The sequence below is a fragment of the Peromyscus californicus genome, unplaced genomic scaffold (genome assembly GCF_007827085.1).
Source record: "Peromyscus californicus insignis strain IS unplaced genomic scaffold, ASM782708v3 Scaffold_2__1_contigs__length_46816999, whole genome shotgun sequence".
In the NCBI taxonomy this organism is placed as follows: domain Eukaryota; kingdom Metazoa; phylum Chordata; class Mammalia; order Rodentia; family Cricetidae; genus Peromyscus; species Peromyscus californicus.
This window is the reverse complement of record NW_026294540.1, coordinates 43,577,977-43,597,638: the sequence shown is the minus strand read 5'-3', so window position 1 is coordinate 43,597,638 and position 19,662 is coordinate 43,577,977. Positions and strand designations below refer to the sequence as shown.

Sequence of the window (19,662 nt, the reverse complement as noted above, 5' to 3'; positions counted from 1 at the left end):
CTTTCAAATTTTTTTTTTTTCTTTTTCCGAGACAGGGTTTCTCTGTGTGCTTTGCGCCGTTCCTGGATCTCGCTCTGTAGACCAGGCTGGCCTCGAATCACAAAGATCCGCCTGCCTCTGCCTCCCGAGTGCTGGGATTAAAGGCGTGCACCACCACCGCCCGGCCACCTTTGAAATTTTACTTGGGATGGCAGGATGGCTCAGTGAATAAAGACACTTGCTGCTAAGCTGGACAACCTGAGTTCAATCCCCAGGACCCACATATGTGACAGAATACTGGCCTGGAGGTATGGCAGTAGAAAACTGCCAGCCTATCATGTACAAGGTGCTGGGTTCAACCCCTAGCAACGCAGGAGAGAGAGAGAGAGAGAGAGAGAGAGAGAGAGAGAGAGAGAGAGAGAGAGAGAGAGAGAATATTTCTTCTATTTAACCTTTCATCCCATCTCTAAATCCAAACAAATAATACACTATCAAGATGTAAAGTATTACAATGATATGATATCACCGTGAATGACGGAAAAAAAAAAAGATCATATTTCTTAGTGTGGGGGCATGGTGATCCCAGCAAGAGAATCGGGAATTCCATGAGTCTCCTTGCTCACAGGAAGTTTGAAGTTAGCCTGGGCTCCAGCCTCTTCTTGCTTCCCTGAGCACCAGACATGCACATTGTGCACATTTATACATGCAGGTAAAACAGTCACACGTGTAAAATAAAATAAGTACTTATTAAAGAAAAAAAAAGATGCATAACCCGAAGTTAAACACGAGGAAACAAAGGTTGCAGTGAAAATTTCAGGAAGACTCAGCAAGGGGAAAGATAGATTGTGAGCCCTCTGGGTCACAATGGTGTTAAGTATTCTGATGTAAATATCCTACCTTGTGGTTTTTAACTATTATACTTATAAATTAAGACATTATTGTGCTGTAGTCAAGAATTATTCACATATGAAGAGACTGCCGATTTCCTTGTAGAGACTCAAATGAAACATGGCGGGGGGGGGCGGTGGAGAGGGGCAGGCTAATGGTAGTGGGAAAGAGGGGAAAAAAGGTCGATAATTGAAGTTAGTCATTGTTTGGTTGATATTTATTTTTAATTCAATACACATTTATATAACAATGTTTTTCTTACCTGGCAGTAAGATCCTTTATAATTTTCCCCCCAAGTGACACCTCTCTGTTACAGGGTTCTGCGGTGCAGGCTCTCTATCCTTCCACAGAAGTTCAGGAGCTCAAAATTATACTTGGTAGCGTTTCTTAGAAACCACAGCCACCCAACTCTGCTATACAAAATGTTTTTTTCTTTGAAATGTAGGTTGATTTTTTCTGTCTCCTAAAAAGAACCAGAAAACCGTTCACTCTCTGCGAGGGGCTTAAGCATCCACCTGGAGGCGCCAAACACTATTCCTTCGGAGGAGAACGCCAGAGATGGTCGCTTTTTTCGGTCAAAGTTAGTGTGTCTTTAAATAACGTCCCCACTCCAGGGCGGGGAACCAACCTGCACCTACGTTGATTGCCAAATCAGCGCATACGTCACGCAAGGGACTCTGGAAGACCGAGTCTTGGTGCCACGAGGTAAACTAGCATGGCAGGGAACGCTGGACTTCAATTCCCACAATGCCCGGCGCAAGCCCCGCGGCTCTGCATGGGAAATCTGAGCGGCGGCCATCTTGCGTATGGAGCTGCTCCAGCCCCGCGTCTCTCCTGCTCGGCTTTGTAGCTGCCTCTCGGACGGTCTTTCGCTCCCTCGGAGGTTCGTGTCTTTGCGGGAGTTTTGTTTTGTTTTGCTTTAGGGGGTGGGTGGGCGTACACGCAGAGCTGCGGTGAGCAGACGCCCCGGTGTAGTTGGGGGAGGTGCTTCCGGTGTCGTCTGAGGCGAACGGCTCAAGTGTTCACTCGCGGCTTTGGCCCGACTCCTTCGTTTAACTGTGAGCGTGGACGCCCGAAGAGAACCTTTCAGCCTCGGGGGCCCCCGCAGATTCTAGACGGGACCTTGTCGTTTTCCTTAAGGACGGAGAAGCTGGGGGGCGGCAGGCCGGGCCGCTTGCCTGGCGGTCAGGAGGCCTTGAGGCGCAGCTAGGAGGCTGGCCGTGTCAGTGCACCCTTCGCTCTTCCTCGGCGATCTCGATGTTTGAATGGGGAGACGGGAACATGTGACTGAGGTGGGGGCTGTTTCCGGGAGAATGGCTTCCTCCACTGTTGGACTCTGCTAATGGCCTGTCTGCTTTCTTCTCTGGTTTGTGGGGTTTGGGTTTTGAGTCCAAGAGTGGCCCGAGTGAAGTACGGGATTTTTGGTTTCTTAAGGGTTCAAAGAAATTTAAAGAGACGCGAAGGTGTGTTTTGTTTTGTTCTGTAGACATAATCTCACTCTGTAAGTCAGGACGCTCTGGAACCCAACTGTGTAGTCAGTCTATACTGGCCTGAAGTCGCCTATTGATAGGATTACAGGTTTGAGCCACTGCCTGTCAAGAGAAGTGTAGTTTTAATTAATTTATTGACGGGTCTTGTGCACTGCAGACTGACCTTGAACTTAACTATGTAGTCCAGGCTGGTCTTGAACTTCTGATCTTCCTTCTCCCAAATGCTAGCATTTTTAAGTTAGAGAAACTGCTAAAAAAGATGAATGCTTTGATTTTGACGAGTTTTCTGATTATTTTTCCTAAGCATAATTTGTATCCTCAAACTCTTATTTTTTTCTTTTAAATAATTGCACTCAATTTGGAACTGCTTTATACTACTTGGAGGAAAAAGGTTCACAAAGACTGATTTAGTTCATCTCGTATCGATGCTAAAGACAGATGATGGAAGTATGGAAACTGAAGCCCGTATTCCAAAAAGACAGTGATTTTAAACAGGAAGGGATTCATGATACAGTGTACCTTAGCCAGTTTAGAAACAAATGCCAGTGATATATCTGTACACACACATGTAGATACATGAGATATGGACTCAGGTTTCCAAACGTAGGTCCTTAAACTCTGGAATGGATTGTTTAAAGACAGGACTGTTAGCACGGACCTGTAATCTCAACTACTCAGGAGGATGGACAGGTAAGACCTCACTGAACTCTACACAGAGAATTCAAGGCCACACTTGTCAACTTAGTGAGACACTGTCTCAGCAGGAAAAAGGTGTTCATTTAGCATGCATGAGGTCATAAGTTCATCTTCTGCACCTCCAAAAAATGAGGTGCACATATATTTTTAAATGATACTAACTTCAGTGAGACTCCTCCTGTAAATTATTATGAATTAAAATAAGTACTTAAAATAGGTGGTTATAAAATTACACTTTGACTTTGGTTATTAAATGCTTATGTCACAAAATCTTTTTTCTCACACTCCTTCCTTATGAAAAAGCTTTTTTTTAAATTTTTAAAAATATGATCTAATAATTGTGTGCTTTACTCCTCAGATGCCCTATAGTGAAATTGAAGCTAAGTTTTTGGGACCTGGAAAAGAACTAACAAGGGAACCATGCTCTAAAAAATTGAAGTCAGCTGCAGATGATTGTGTTTTGTCCCATCGAGGTGGTCCTGAAAGTCACAGACTCCAAGAGAAAACCAGAAATAATAGGATCCCTGTGGCCACCATTAACTTCAGAAGGCGAATTTGTCCTGAGGAAGACAAAACCAGAACTACAGATGTGTTGAAGCCTTTGTACAAGGAGATGCCTGGTGATAAACTAGGTGGTGTTGAATCCATTGGTTCGAAAGCTTTGCAGGATGGAAAGCCTTCATCACTCTCCAAGGATGACGAAATCTATAGCACAAGTAAAGCATTCATAGGCCCCATTTACAAACCCCCTGAAAAAAAGAAATGCCGAGAAAGGAAGCATGAGACGGACAGTTTCAGTAGTGTAGATGACAAAAGAAGACGAGAAGAAAAACAGAAATTTATCTCCAAAAAATTGGAGATTGACACGGAATTATCCCAGTTTTACAAAGAAATTGAAGAGCTGGAAAATGAAAATGATGCTTCACAAGGCAGTTGTAAGGTACCAGAGCCTTCCCCGGAACAAACTATTCCTTATGACCAGGCCTATGGTACCTTAAAGTCAGAGGAAGAGAGTAAAGACCTCAGTGACGCTCTTCAGTCACATTGTGGTTACCAGCAGTACTTGGAGAATGAACCAGGCAGACATCCCTGTGATGAACAAGTGATGCCTCCGTTTTGTGATACTTCATTCTCTTCCTTCGGGCCTGAATGGCAGTCAGTACATCCTTTTGTCATACCCCATGGTCCTCCTCTTCCCAGTTTTAATTATCATTTTAATATTCCAAGATTCAATGGCCCACTAAATCCACCACCAAATATTTTCCATGGGCAAGATGACTCTCAGATGCAGAACGGGTGTTACGTAGATAGTTATCAGGATAGCTGGAACTGTTTAACTTTTGATCAGAACGATGAGTATGCTCATTATGGTGTGACTAGCAGTACTGTTCAGCCCTTCAGAAATGGCTACAGTGTGCAGGAGGAAAGTGTGAGGGATGGTTTCTGTGAAATCAGAGAGTGCTGGAGAGAGCCTCTTCTGGGAGAGCGCAATGGAGCAGACAGGTTGGTGAGCCAGTGGTTTCCAGAGGAGAAGCTAAACAAACTGCAGAAATTACTTATTCTTCTGCGAGGCCTCCCTGGGTCTGGAAAAACAACATTGTCTCGGTAAGTAAAGGATACCAAGAGAATACTTGATGATTCCTTACTTAAATGAGTGGTCAGTGCTAAACACTCTCATGTTTCTAGTAGAAAATTTATCCACTGTGTTTGGGAGTGACATCTGACTGGAAATGCTTTAAAAGATGTATTCTAGTGGAAAAGGGAGAATTGCTGTATGTATATTTAGTTTCTTATACGAGCTTTAAAAGTAAACTCTAAGTAAAACGGCAACAAGCAATGCTACTTAAGAATTGCGTAGCCGGTATAAGTCAGCTATTCAAGAAAAGCTGGACTCGGCACTAGGAAATCTGGGCTTTGGTACTTTTTCACTCTGCTGTTGGGCAAGTTTTGCTGCTTGTTAATGGAATGAGGAATATTTATTTTCTTAGAATTTATTGAGCATTATGCCATGTTCGTACCTAATTAGGATAGCGATTTTTTTCTTTTAAGGTTTATTTTTATTTTGCGTGCATTGGTGTTTTGTTTGGTGAGGGTGTCAGAGCACTTGGAGCTGGATTACAGATAGCTTTGAGCTGCCATGTGGGTGCTGGGAATTGAACCCAGGTCCTTTGGAAGAGCAGCCAGTGCTCTTAACCGCTGAGCCATCCCTCCAGCCTGGGATAGTGATTTAAAAATATATATATATTTTATGTGTATGGTAGTTTTGTTTACATGTGTATCTGTGCACTACTTCCAGGAGGCCAGAAAAGTTCCCCTGGAACTGGAGTTACAGTTGTGAGCCACCATGTGAGTGCTGGGAATTGAACCCGGGTCCTCTGCAAGAGCAGCCAGTGTAGTGCTCCTAGCCACTGAGCCATCTTTCCATCCCTGTGGGACTGAATTGCTATTTAGTTTTAAATTTTTACTGTGTTGAATTGAGCACTCTGATTAGTGGTGTTAGAACTGGTGGTGTTTTTTTGTTACAAAATATTTCAGATTTCTAATTTTCTTTACAATTTAAAGACAGCATTGTCACAGTTTGCTCAAATGTGGAAAATAACTCAAACTATAAATTTCTTGTAGTTTATATAGGAAAGGTTAAAAAAATAGTATCTTTGTGTGAAGACTAGTATCTGAAGAATTTACAGATACTTATATTTATTTGTAATATGACCTAAATAAATAAAATTTCTTTAGACAACAACAGAAATTCAGTTTATAGTATAGATTTCCAAGCAAGTTAAGCTGTTTTAGTTTGATGATTCATGTTTTTGTGAAGGTTTTGTAGAGAATATGAAGTTGAGACTCAGAAGAGTGAAGTTGTCTTACAGTGTTCTGGAATTAGCCTTTATCAGAGAAAACAGATAGTTGAGACTTGGAAATTGGTTGAAGTAGGTCTACTAGTTAGAACTGAATATTGAAAAAGAAAAGAAAATTAGGACAACAGGTTGGAGAATGTTGGAATGGAACTCAATAGAATTTCAAGAAGGCCTGAGAGATTAGGTAGAGGTGATTATGTCTGTGGGTATTTGCTTGAGGAGAAGGTGGAACATTTGAGACTGGAAGGATGCAGCAAGATCTCAGATTCAAGGCCAGTCTGGGTTAGGGACCAAGTTGTGGGCTAGCCTGGGCAACATAGAGAACCAGTCCCCTAAGCGGGTGCTTAGTAACAAGGGCCGTTTGTGTCAGTTTTCAGTTTAGAGAGTACTTTGACATAGGAAAGTTTGGGGAGCTGGGTTGTTTTCATTTTATAGGCGCAAAGCCTAGAGGAAATAGTTGAGGTTAACAGAAACTACTATTAAAAACCAAACCCCTTCCTCCCCCAGAACCGAAAATAAGAGATCAAAATGGTAATGTGCTTTCCCCATGTTTTCATTTTTAAAGGCTTTAAATTTTTATTTATCTGTCTGTCTGCTGTATTTACGTGTGCATGCCTCGGTGTCCCGCCGTCATTTCTAGTACCTCCTACATACATACTTTATGTGTGATTCCTCACTTCAGGGAGCTTGATTAAAGAGCTAGGAAAACACACACAAACACACAGGAACACCTCTTTAGATTGACGGACATTGTTTAATGAAGACAGCCTCCCCTTTTTGTTGTGATTTTTGTTTTGTTTGTTTGTTTGGTTTGATTTTGGTTTTTTTGGGACAGGGTTTCTATGTAGCCCTAGCTGTCCTAGAACTCACTATAGGCTAGGCTGGTATTGAACTCACTGCCTCCCAAGTGCTAGGACTAAAGGTCCACCACCAGCCTGGCTTGACTCCTTTACTTTTAAGTCTCTAACCCCTGAGTTATTTGGCATCGAATATAAAACCATATACAACTTCATAGAGGTGTTAGCTTTCACAACAAGGTTTGAAGAAAGGAAAGAATACAGAATTGTTGGATCAGAACCCTGCTGATCTGGAGAAGTAAATTAGCTTCCCTTTGCTAATGAGCCCCACTCCTAGTTTAGTCCTTATTTCACCACCTCCACACTACCTGTGTGCATTGTTAGTTTGCTCCTGTTGGCGTGCAGTGGCTTCTTTAAAGGTTGCTTTAGATGCCTCCTGTTTGTTTTGAGATACTGGCTTACTATAGTAGCCTGAGCTAGTCTGGAACTTACTGTGTGGTCCAGCATGTCCCGGAACCCACTGAGGAGCTCTGGCTGTTCTGTGACTCATGCTTTCTGGTGCCTCGGCTCCCCAAGTGTTGGGATTGTAGGCATATGCCATTACTTTTGAGGCTTTTCTTTCTCTTGTGCATCCTTAGTAGTTTCTGAATTTATATAGCTTTTACCTTTACTGCTTTGTGTTCAGTATAAGCTATACAAGACAGCATTATCTTTTTGTTCATTAACAGTTGACCTAAGCCATTTTAGTTATAAGAAGGCAAGAGTTAGTTGTTTCTGGGAAACTCTACCAACCATTTGGGGCTTTTTTGGTTTTGGTTTTGGTTTGTTTGTTTGTTTGTTTGTTTGTTTTGGTTTTTCCAGACATAGTTTCTCTGTGTAGTTTTGGTGACTGTCCTGGATCTCTCTCTGTAGACCAGACTCGAACTCACAGAGATCCGCTTGGCTCTGCCTCTCAAGTGCTGGGATTAAAGGCATGCACCACCACCACCACCACCACCACCACCACCACCATTTGTTAATTTTTATTATTTATTATTATTTGTTTTTTTTGGGGGGGGTGTGCTGGGGATAGAACCTGACTTGTGCATCCTATGCAAGTATTCTCCCACTTAACTTCATCCCCTAACCCCTAGGGTTTGTTTGTTTGTTTGTTTGGTGTTTTTTGTTTTGTTTTTTGTTTGTTTGTTTGTTTGGTTTTTTTTTTTTTTTTTTGAGATAGGGTCTTTCTAGAAAACGAAGGCTTGCCTGAAATTTGCCGTGTAGCAGAGGCTGGCCTCAAACATAGGATCATCTGGGTGACGGATTACACGCTTGAATCACTACTACACTTGGCTTGCTGCTAGCTTTTTTTTTTTTTTTTTAAGATTTATTTATTTATATGTATACAGTGTTCTGCCTGCATATACAACTGCAGGCCAGAAGAGGGATTATCAAAGATAAAGGGAGGTTGAGACATTTTTAACAGTTTGTAGTCCACATTTGGAGACTCATCCTTGCTTAGTTAGCAAGGGATATGATTTCTCTGATTAGACAACTGCCTGGGCCATAGCTTAAATCATCCAAATGGTCTCATATCTGTGCTAAAATATTTTAAGGTAAATTATAACAGTTATGTTGGATATAGTATATACTTTATATTTCAAATTTATTCAGTATTGTGAGCAGAGAACCAAGCTTGGCAACAGCAGCTGTAATTTGTTCAGTGTCTATATACAGAGCTACTACTCTGAGAGGAGGTATTAATAATTATACAAATGAGGATATAGAATGGTTTAGTAAGCTTATGACATGCCATCTCCAGAACTAGAACTTTAGATTTCTAGAGGTAACTTCAGAACTTGCCTGTTTTTTTCTAAAACCATGTAGTCTCCAACATGATACATGCCCTAGACATTTACTGATGGCTTCATTCATTTATTCAAGGTCTCAGTACGTAGTACAGGGTGTACTAAAACTTGTGAATTTCCTGCTTGCACCACCATATCTAGCTTTTGCTGAGGATTCTAAGGCAAGAGACTTTGCAGTTGTCCCTTGGTTCTTGAGTGAGTTGGTTGTGGGCTCCTGTACAGGTATCAAACTCCTTTGATACTTAAGTCCCTTGAATAAAAGGGTATCACATTTGTATATTTCTTATACATATATTCCCACATGTGTATTTAAATGATCTCTGGATTCCTTAAAATACCAATGCAATGTAAACGCTGCATATTTAGTTGCTGTACTGTGAACTGGTATTTTAGAGCAGTTGGGAAAATGTGCTGCAATGGTAAGAGGATATAATTGACAGTAGATGAGAAAAATGTAAAACTCTGCCTTCTGTCATTCAAAAAGTAACTACTAGATGGATAAAGGACTAAAGTAAAATATATATATATATATATATATATATATATAGAGAGAGAGAGAGAGAGAGAGAGAGAGAGAGAGAGAGAGAGAGAGAGAGAGAGAGAGAGAGAGAGAGAGAGAAGGTGGCTGGAGAGATGGCTCAGTGGTTAAGAGCACTGGCTGCTCTTCCAGAGGTACTGAGTTCAATTCCCAGCAACCACATAGTGGTTCACAGCCATCTATAGTGGGATCTGATGCCGTCTTCTGGCTTAAAGGTATACATGCAGTTAGAGCCCTCATACACATAAAATAAATAAACCTTTAAAAAATACCTTGAAGAAATATCGTAATTTGGGCTAACAAGATGATGGCACCTGCCGTCAAACCTGATGACCAGAATTTGATCCCTGGAACCCACATGCCATGTGTGCCCTCACAACACACACACACACACACACACACACACACACACACACACACACGAAATAACTGTTGCTAAAGAGTAAAGAGCTGCTAAAAATACCTAATAATTTACCATCTAGGAAATTAAAACAAAACAAAAACAACAACAACAACAAAAACGTTTGGTGTTAACTTTTTTTTTTTTTTTTTTTTTTGGTTTTTGATTATGTTTTTTCCAGACAAGTGTAGCCCTGGCTACCCTGGAACTCACTCTAGATCCTCCTGCCTCTGCCTCCCAAGTGCTGGGATTAAAGGTGGTCGTCACCACCTCCTGGCTGGTGCTAACATTTTTATTTAAACCATTTAGTGTGGTAAGTGCTGTACATGTAACTTTCTGAGGAAAGGGGGACTTGGGGTTAAATATTTGAGATGAAGTGATTATCCTGTGTGGGCTCAGTATAATCACAAAGCTCCTTTTTTAGATTTATTTATTTATTTATTTATTTATTTATTATGTATACAGTGTTCTGCCTGCATGTGTCCTTGCAGGCCAGAAGGGGGCACCACATCTCATTATAGATGGTTGTGATCCACCATGTGGTTGCTGGGAATTGAACTCAGGACCTCTGGAAGAGTAGTCAGTCAGTACTCTTAACCGCTGAGCCATCTCTCCAGCACCCACAAAGCTTCTTAATAAGAAGGTGGCAGGAAGGAAAGTCACAGATATAAACACAAGAAGCAGGGGTCAGAGAGGAGAGAAGACTCCACATTGCCCACTTTGTACTAATGGTCAAAGGTCCCACAAACCAAGATAGTGAGTGTGCCTAACCTAGAAACTAGAAAAGACAAGACAGCACTCTAGAGCACAGAGAAAGACAGATTGACCTTCAGAACCGCAAGATAAGAAGTTCTGGTTGTTTTCAGATCATTTGTTACAGTAACTATAGGAATTAAAAGCACTGTTTGAAGTGATGGAAGAGATTTTTTTTCCTACCTTTCTTTGGAAGAGAGTGGTCTTAGTTGAACTCAGTAGGAGATACTTGTTTCTGGTCTTAAGTTCTTTATGTGTTACCTGAGAAAATAAGGTAGATGCTCCAAAGTGCTTGAGTATGGCCATTCTGCGTTAGGGTCTCAGCCTGTGCCAGGTTCACTTAGATTGTTTGTTTTGGCTGTTTGGAATACTAGACCTATCTGGCCTAGAACTTACTGTGTAGATCTCATGGCTGCCCTGGAACCCAGAGATCCACCTTAAAAGCTAGTAACCAAATCTATTCAGAAGCCTCTCGGGGAAGAGACTGTACAGGATCATTACAGGCCACTGGTTTGGGAGGCAGAGGTATCCCTTGCCCAGCACTGAGAATTTGATTTCATGACCCTTGTTTGCTGCTGCATAGTCAGCTTCACTAGCAGAACTGCTGTATTTATTTTCTTTCCTGGACTTGTTTAATACCAGATTGTCAGGGTTTTGAGAATTGAATGAGATCATAGAGATGTGTGAGTCATGGTAAGTTCTCAAAAGATAGCTCTTTTGAGAAACTGTGACTCAAATGGCCACTGATAGTGTTTAATTAGTTGTTTGATTTACTTAGTTCCAAGATACTAATATTTTGAGAATCCATCTAGAAGACTTGATGAGATAATTCAAGTATAAGAATTTTGAAAATACTGTTCTTTTGGTTCAGATGCTTGATAGAGTATCCCATTCCCCTAGGTTGATAAGCTCTTTTTTAATTTCCTGAAGTGAAGCTTCATACCTGAGATAGTTGTGGAGTTTGAAAAGGATGCATGCACACTTCCTGCTGTCTGGGAAGAAAATGTCTCAAGTCAGCCTCAACTGTTACTCATTATGATTTATGTATTTAAGAAGGTCTTCAGGGCTGGGCAGTGGCGGCGCACACCTTAATCCCAGCACTTGGCAGGCAGATCTCTGTGAGTTCCAGCCTGGTCTACAAAGCAAGCGCCAGGACAGCCAGGACTGTTGCACAGAGAAACCCTGTCTTGAAAAAACAAAAACAAAACAGAAAAAATGTATGTGTTAAGTGTTTTGCCTGTGTCTGCATGCCTGGTGCCTTTGGAGATCAGAAAGAGGCATTGGATTCCCTCCATAGTTGTCAGCTGGGTGCTGGGAATTGAACCTGAGCCTTCTGCAAGAGCAGTCAGTGATCTTAACCACTGAGCCATCTCTATCGCCCCAACATTTAGCTTTAAAAATTGTTTTCCTGGCTGGAGAGATGGCTCAGGTTCAGAGCACTGGGCTGCTCTTCCAAAGGTCCTGAGTTCAATTCCCAGTAACCACATGGTGGCTCACAACCATCTATAATGAGATCTGATGCCTTCTTCTGACCTGCAGGAATACATGCAGGCAGAACACTGTATACATAATAAATAAATCTTTAAAAAAAAATTTAAAAAAATAATAATTTCAAAAAAATTGTTTTCCATTCACAAAAAAAGGATTAAAAATCTTTTGTAGTTTTTTTGAAATCAGCCTTTCTAGACTAACATACAAACTAATCAATTACATTGTGGCATTTCATGAATTATTGTTCACTCCCCGCCCCCACCCCACCTGGCTTCCTTTCTTCCTCAGCTAATTCTCCTGCTTTCTCTCACATGTGGTATGTTACCTTTATTTCTCTCCCTCCCTTAGCATCTCTGTCCTCTCATGATCCTTTTCTGCTTTTCTGAGCTAGAAACAGCACATAGATAAATACACATAATTGAAGCATTTTTTTATATCTCAAGTTATCTACTTAAGCAAATATAGATATGTCAGCTATAGTTCAGAAAAAACTGTAAAAATTGAAATCCGGCACTGCGGTGGCACACGCCTTTTATCCCAGCACTTGAGAGGCAGAGGCAGGTGGATCTCTGTGAGTTCAAGAGCTACAGATGAATTCCAGGAAAGGTTCCAGAGCTACACAGAGAAACCCTGTCTTGACAAACCAAAAAAACAAAAACAAAAAAATACTTGAAATCCAACTCTATTTCCTCCAAAGAAATACATAGACAACACAAACCTTAACTTCCATTTAGTTTATTTAATGTAATTTGCTGTAATTCTGCTATAACTTACTACAAAATCCACTATAATTCAAATTTAAAGTTTGCCACTTTGATACATGATACTATTTTTATTATAAGGTCTTAAAAACTGTGGGCGGAGCAAAGGCATTTGTCATGTTAATAGTTGAAGTCCTCCCTACTACTTTTTGGTAGGAGGTACTCTTGACTCATCCTAGGACTGGATTGTTTTACTCTTCAGTTACTTCTACCAACTACCCCTTCCACCTCCTTCACATGGTCCCATGTTCCCTGGTTGTTGATTGAGAGGGAAGAGTGAGACTGCAGGATGTTTTCTGTAGGGTCCAAATCCTTGTCTCACCCCCAGTCTCGCTGCTGATGGAAATTCTCTTGATAGTCGGAACTTTCATGACTGCAGACGGCTTTTCTTATCATCACTCCTTAAACAATGTGGTGGACATGGCTGTTTACACTGTATTAGGTAATATAAGTAATCCAAAAATGGTTTAAAGTATGTGTAAGATGTATGTAGTTCATATGCAAATATCACACAGTTATATACTCAGGGCTTGAGCATGTTTGTTTGTTTGTTTGTTTTGGGGTGTTTTTCGAGACAGGGTTTCCTCTGTTAGTTTTGATGCCTGTCCTGGATCTGGCTCTGTAGACCAGGCTGGCCGCGAACTCACAGAGATCCGCCTGGCTCTGCCTCCTGATATGTAAAGTAAATTACTTGTACAGGCCAAGGTAAGTGTAGTGGATTTGGTTTCCTTTTGTTTGTTTGTTGTTTATGAAAAATACTGTGGTTGAATAGCCAAGAACTTTAGAACTGGTAGTCTAGGATTCTGAATTCTTTTCAGCTTCTGTTGTTTGTCTTTCTGTCCACGTATCCCCACTTACTGTATATCGTAAGATGGCATCATTTTTTTTTCAAAGCAGAGCTTACTTGTTACTGATCTGATCTGAGACATTTTTATTTAGTATTCAGGGATTAATTTCATGTAACAATCTCTAAAGTTTGTTATACTTTGGCAGAGCACGGGTTGTTTGCAATCTTATGTCTTAGGCTATTTCTTACTCTCACGTGTGGATCTTCTATGTTTGTGCTTAATGGAAATGAGTTTGTAAAAGCTGTTTTGGATCAAATATGTTTCTCCTAGATGGATCTCTTACTTAATCTTACCTGGTTTTTAGATTACTTGTACCAGAGAGAGACAGTTTAGGTATTCAGTACCAATTCACACAAAGTTAAAACATGCATAATTGTTAGCTGATGTTATTTGGGAAGCAATGCATGGTGTTTTAAAGTCACAATGCAAATGCTGGTCTAGAGTTTTCATATTTGTCGTTGGATAGAGTGAAGTTTGAAGTGATGTTTAGAATCTGGACAGTCTGAAAGGATTGGCTCCTTTACTGTTCTGCCTGCAGTGGCCTTAAGGAGTCAACGCCAGGTGTCCATTGCTAGCTTGTCATAGACCTTATGATTTCTTTTGTTAACAGAATTCTGCTTGGTCAGAGTCGCGATGGCATCGTGTTCAGCACTGATGACTATTTTCATCATCAAGATGGGTACAGGTACAATGTTAATCAACTTGGTGATGCCCATGACTGGAACCAGAGCAGAGGTTTGTTTTGGGCCAAGGCTCCTGGGATGGAGTATTTGACCTTGAGTCGTACCTGGGTTTTATTTTAACTTAGACTTTTACCGCTGAATGACTTTAACAGACTGTTAATAACCCAGAGTCCCAATTTCTTATGTAAGACATGATAGTAATTATATTTGCCCTCTCGGGTAAAGTTTGTAAGAATCAGTGAACTTAGATAAAATGGGATGGCCTGTAGAAAATGTAAGCTGATAAAATACAGGTGGGGGACATTTCAATATGCTTCCTGGTTTTGCACCTTATAACTAATTCATAGAACTATTATACCTGAAAGCTGTTTCCACCTTGTATAATGCTGATGTCCTTAAATCTTAAACAATGCCTGTGTTAGTTTTCCTCATTGATATTATGAGAACCCTGTCAAATACTTCAATTTTAGAAGACATGGGTCAGTTTCTTTCCATTGTAAATAGTGGTCTCAATCCTGATAATCCATTTGAATCATATAGGGATGCCCTCACCTTTAAAAAAGAGATTCTGCTTCAGTTTGGTTTAGAATGAGGCCTAAAAACTGGACCTTTAAAAAAAAATTTTTTTTAAGATTTATTTATTTATTGTGTATTCAGTGTTCTTCCTGCATGCCAGAAGAGGGCACCAGATCTCATTATGAATGGTTGTGAGCCACCATGTGGTTGCTGGAAATTGAACTCAGGTCCTCTGGAAGAACAGCTAGTGCTCTTAACCTCTGAGCCATCTCTCCAGCCCCTAAAATAAATATTTTCATTAAAAATTTTTATGATTTACTTGGATGTAGATCCCTGGAACTGGAATTGCAGACAGTTCTGAGCCACCACATGGGTGCAGGGAATTGAACCTGCATCCCTGAAGAACAATCAGTGCTCCTAACAGCTGAGCTATCTCTCTAGCCCCAGGTTTTTTTGTGTTTGTTTTTGTTTTTAATCCTCTAAATGATTATAATTTGGGATAGATCTAGAACTATCTAAAAAATACATGTGCTATAAGTTACTTTTAAAAACCTACTTTTGGCCTGACAAGATGGCTCAGTGAGTAAGGCATTAACTAGGTTCTAGGATCTGCCTGCCCTAAACATATCTGTATTTGGTACTTCCTTGTTGCTGAGACCCAATACCCAGCAAGAAGCAACTTAAAGAAGGGCTTGTTAGCTGGGCGGTGATGGTGCATGCCTTTAATCCCAGCACTCGGGAGGCAGAGTCAGGCGGATCTTTGTGAGTTTGAGGCCAGCCTGGACTACAGAACGAGATCCAGGAAAGGCACAAAGCTACACAAAGAAACCCTGTCTCAACGCCCCCCAAAAAAGAAGAAGGGCTTGTTTGGGCTCACAGTTTAAGAAGGGATACCTGGCAGGGAAGGCATGACAGGAACGTGAGTGATGCAGCTGGTCATATCATTATCATCATCATCATCATCGTATCTGCTGTCAGGAAGTAGAGGACCCCTTTCCTCCAGCCATGCCCCCACCTCTCACAGGTACCTCAACCTTCCAAAACAGTGTTACAGTCATTAGGGGATTGATTGTTTGAACATGTGAGTCCATGGGGGGCATTCCCCTTTCATACCATAAACAGGTGCGTCCAGTCCTTTGACATTGCAACCCAACCCTGTGCTCTGCAAAGTTCACTCTTGAGAACTGTTGAGCCTGGTTACAAAAAAAAAAGTTGCGGAAAGTAAATCTCATGATGTTTTAAGTGAGTTTACAATTTTGTGGTGGGCCACAAATCATGACAATTCTCTGCCACACGTGGCCTATGAAATGCAGGTTGGACATGCCTCATTACATTATATTGAATTTAGTAGTTTGAATCCTGTATATCGAGAAAATTTCCATCTTTGCATTCAACTGATCATTTTTCAGAAGTTAATTTTCTTGTCTGCTATCCCTGAGGTATACATACACTGCTGTCATTAACAAATGGCTCTCTGTGACAGTGACTCTTCCCTCGGGGTCAAGGAATGACATTGCAATAAAGAGAGTTTAGAATTACAGTTGCATTCCCTTCAGTCACACATTTGAGAATCATGATTCTAAGAAATCCACAAAAATCAGCTGAACTGTGGTATTGAGCTACTTGACAAAGGAAATTTTACTTGTGGGTAGTGCCTTTCTTTCTTTCTTTTTCAAAAGCATCACTTAAAAAGTTTTTTCTTTCCTTTTTTTTTTCTTTGAGATTATCACCATTCCACTCATGACTACCAGAAATTACCCAAGGAATCCCACTCCACATAGGCCTAATTCTCCTTACATGACAAAAAAATTGTCCCCCCTTTCAGTTCTTTTCCAAATTAATGAACTCATAGACCCAAATATCCTCATCACATCAGCAACCCTTTCGGTCCTTACTGGAGCATGAAATGAACTCAGCTAGACACAAACACAAAAGAATTACAGCATATTCATCTATTACCCATATGGGATAAGTACTTTCTGCTCTCCCCTACACCCTCTCCCTCACACTTCTAAAGTTGTGTATGTGTATCCTCCTCACAGTTTCATTCTTCATTATGCTCCACACCTGTTCATTTATGTCAGTCAACTCCATGTCACTTACAGGAAACAAAACACCAGTCATACTACCTGTCAATCATACTACCTGTCATCTCCCTAACTCTCCTTTCTGGGGGAAGCCGCCTTCCACTAACAGGGTTTCCACCCAGTGAATTATTATCACTGAACTACTGAAAAATAACAACTTCCCTTAGTCACACTAATAGCAGTTACAGCCCTAATCAACTTACCTTCTATACACGCCTAATTTTCTCCACCTCACTAACCACCTTTCCAACCAATAATCACTCGAAAATATTTATCCACCAAACAAATCTAAAAAACAACCTTGCTATTTCCCCATTAGTAATTCTAAGTATATTTACCGTACCACTCTCTCTGTAGCCCTGGCTGTCCTGGAACTCTCTCTGTAGACCAGGCTGACCTTGAACTCATTGAGATCCACCTGCTGCTCCCTCCCAAGTGCTGGGATTAAAGTCATGCACCACCATGCCCAACTTTCTTTTCCATTTTTATTTAGTGTGTGTGTGTGTGTGTGTGTGTGTGTGTGTGTGTGTGTGTGTGTGTGAGAGAGAGAGAGAAAGAGAGAGAGAGAGAGAGAGAGAGAGAGCGAGAGAGCGAGAACGAGAGCAGGTGAACATGTGCTCGGTGTGTGTGGAGAGCAAAGAACAACTTTTTTTCAAGAGTGATCTCTCCTTCCATCTTGTTTTGAGGCAGGATCTCTCTTGTATCTGTTGCTGCACTCTACTCCAGGCTAGCTGGACTGGAAGGTTTAGACGCGTTTTCCTGTTTCCGCCTCCATCTTGCTGTAAGAGTTGTGGAATTGTAGATGTGTACCATTGCCCCTGCTTTTTAACATAGCTTCCAGGGAATGGGCTCAGGTTTCAGGCTTGCATGGCAAGCGCTTATCTGTCTGAGCCATCTCTCACATCATATTTATATTACAGAAAAACTGTTTTGACCTATAAAAGATCTTACTTATTGCCTCAGTGTTGTGTTACACTTTTCATGTAAAAATTTCCTTCTGTGTAAGTAAATCTCTGCTTCTTGTACTTTGCTCTTTATCACCTTTATTTCCTGTTAATGAAATTTGGGTCTAGACTGAAAACTTCATTAGTTGTAAGTGGACAAAATACTCCAAGATGTGTTTTTGTAGTTTGTTGGGGTTGGTTTGTTTGTTTTGTTAAAACCAGCATCCAGTTCAGAACATATCTTGTATTTTATCTATTTCATGGCACTTACTGAAGAGCTACTACAGTTTTCATTTTAAATGCAAAGATGTATTGTATTTCTTAATATCAAATATTTAAATTTTACTTATATGTTTTTATTTCAGCAAAACAAGCTATTGATCAGGGGAGATCTCCAGTTATAATAGACAACACTAATACACAAGCCTGGGAAATGAAACCATATGTGGAAATGGTAAGTAATTGACGTGCAAGTTTTTGTCTTTTTATTTTTTATTTATTTTTTTTTTAATTTTTTTTTCTTTTTTCTTTTTTTAGTTTTTCAGCAGGGTTTCTCTGTGTAGTTTTGGTGCCTGTCCTGGATCTTGCTCTGTAGACCAGGCTGGCCTTGAACTCACAGAGATCCACCTGGCTCTGCCTCCCAAGTGCTAGGATTAAAGGCATGCGCTACTGCCGCCTGGCTTGTCTTTTTATTCTTAACAGATTTTCATATTCTGAAATTTTGGTCTATTTGTCTTTATTATTAAGATATTTTCCCTTGTTTTCTAAATAGTTTTGTTGGGGGTTTTTTTAGCTTAAAAATTGGGAATGGTGTTTATGATGGTTGAATGTGCCCTTCTTAGTTACTCCTGGACTTGAAGATAATAATTGGAATTCATCCAGTTATATAGTCTTAACATTTTCCTAAGCCACATTTTGCCAAGAAGCATTTTTCTTGGTTGAGCGGCCTTCCTGTTGTCAGATGAAACACCTGTCTGTATGCCTTCTCCTTAAGCATGTTCTCTGGATTTGTCTTCTCCCTCCCCTGTGTAGGCCATAGGAAAAGGATACAGAGTAGAGTTTCATGAACCGGAAACTTGGTGGAAGTTTGATCCTGAAGAATTAGAAAAGTAAGAGCCTCTTTTTTATTGAATCCTTGTCTTGTTTCTTTGATTTGTCTTTGTGTGTTTGGTTTCTTTCTGGCTTTGATTGACGTCTTTGTTGGGAGCAGGGACTATTTTTTTTTAAGAGGAACAAGTTTTTGAAGAGCTTTGCCTTGTCAAAATTGTATTAACTATCTTTTACTAAACGTGCTTGGTGCTTTGTCTTAATGTGAATTCTTTTGTTAAGTTTATTGACTGGTAGTGTGCATTAGAGCGTCTCCCTCCCCTCCACCATCTCTGTCCCTGTTGTAGGTCCCGTCATCAGCTTTGTACCTGGTGTTTTCACCTTGCTCTGACTTTTCCCTCTTCCCATAATTCTGTCCCAAGAGTCTTGGGATCCAGGATTTGGGAATTCTTTTTTCACTTTTTCTAGGGTGGTAACATGCATTTAGCTTGTTTTATTATCCCATCGGAGTCTGGGCAATATGTCATTTCAGACATCTTAACATTTCTCCTGCAAATTACAACCAGTCATTTTAAAGAAGAAAGAGTCTGCTGCGTGCTCTAGTTCTGTGAATGGGTCGTTTCCTGCCCAGGAAGACTAAGGGTTTGTGGGGTTGTTCTGGGTTGTTTGGAGGTTTGGCTTTGTTTGGGTTTTTTTTTTCGTTTGTTGTTTGTTTTTGTTTTACTCACATTGGGAAAATAAGTCCAGAGTTTCATATACACTAGGCAAGTACTCTTGAGAGCTTTCTAGATTTCAGACTGAGAGTCTTGTGAGAGACTGGATCAGGACTGGGAGCCTGGCTCCTCGTTTGTGTTTGCCAGTGTCCTGCTCGTCACGTCCCTGCTTGTCTGGTCCCTCCTTACTTTCCCTGTTTGGATTCACTCCCTTTTAGTAACAATTTTATTGAAGTATAATTCGTATAGCTTACAGTTGACCCATTTCAAATAGACTTTCCCTGTTTGGATTCACTCCCTTTTAGTAACAGTTTTATTGAGGTATA

General features: G+C 40.6%; 1 protein-coding gene across 6 annotated transcripts in view; it reads left to right on the top strand.

The window, feature by feature from the left end:
- Nucleotides 1-1,625: 1,625 nt before the first annotated feature.
- LOC128120508 (NEDD4-binding protein 2-like 2) overlaps nt 1,626-19,662 on the top strand; it is a 95,336-nt gene continuing 77,299 nt past the window's right edge. Inside the window, exons 1-5 of one of the 6 annotated variants that reach the window (XM_052754606.1) lie at nt 1,626-1,750; nt 3,412-4,658; nt 13,957-14,081; nt 17,942-18,030; nt 18,609-18,685. In XM_052754606.1, the coding sequence (XP_052610566.1) occupies nt 3,412-4,658; nt 13,957-14,081; nt 17,942-18,030; nt 18,609-18,685 (1,538 nt within the window). In that variant the 5' untranslated portion in view covers nt 1,626-1,750. Of the gene's footprint in view, nt 1,751-1,782; nt 2,160-2,200; nt 2,331-3,411; nt 4,659-13,956; nt 14,082-17,941; nt 18,031-18,608; nt 18,686-19,662 lie in introns of those variants that run through there. The other 5 variants (XR_008221888.1, XM_052754605.1, XM_052754608.1 and 2 more) reach the window with 5 other exon arrangements.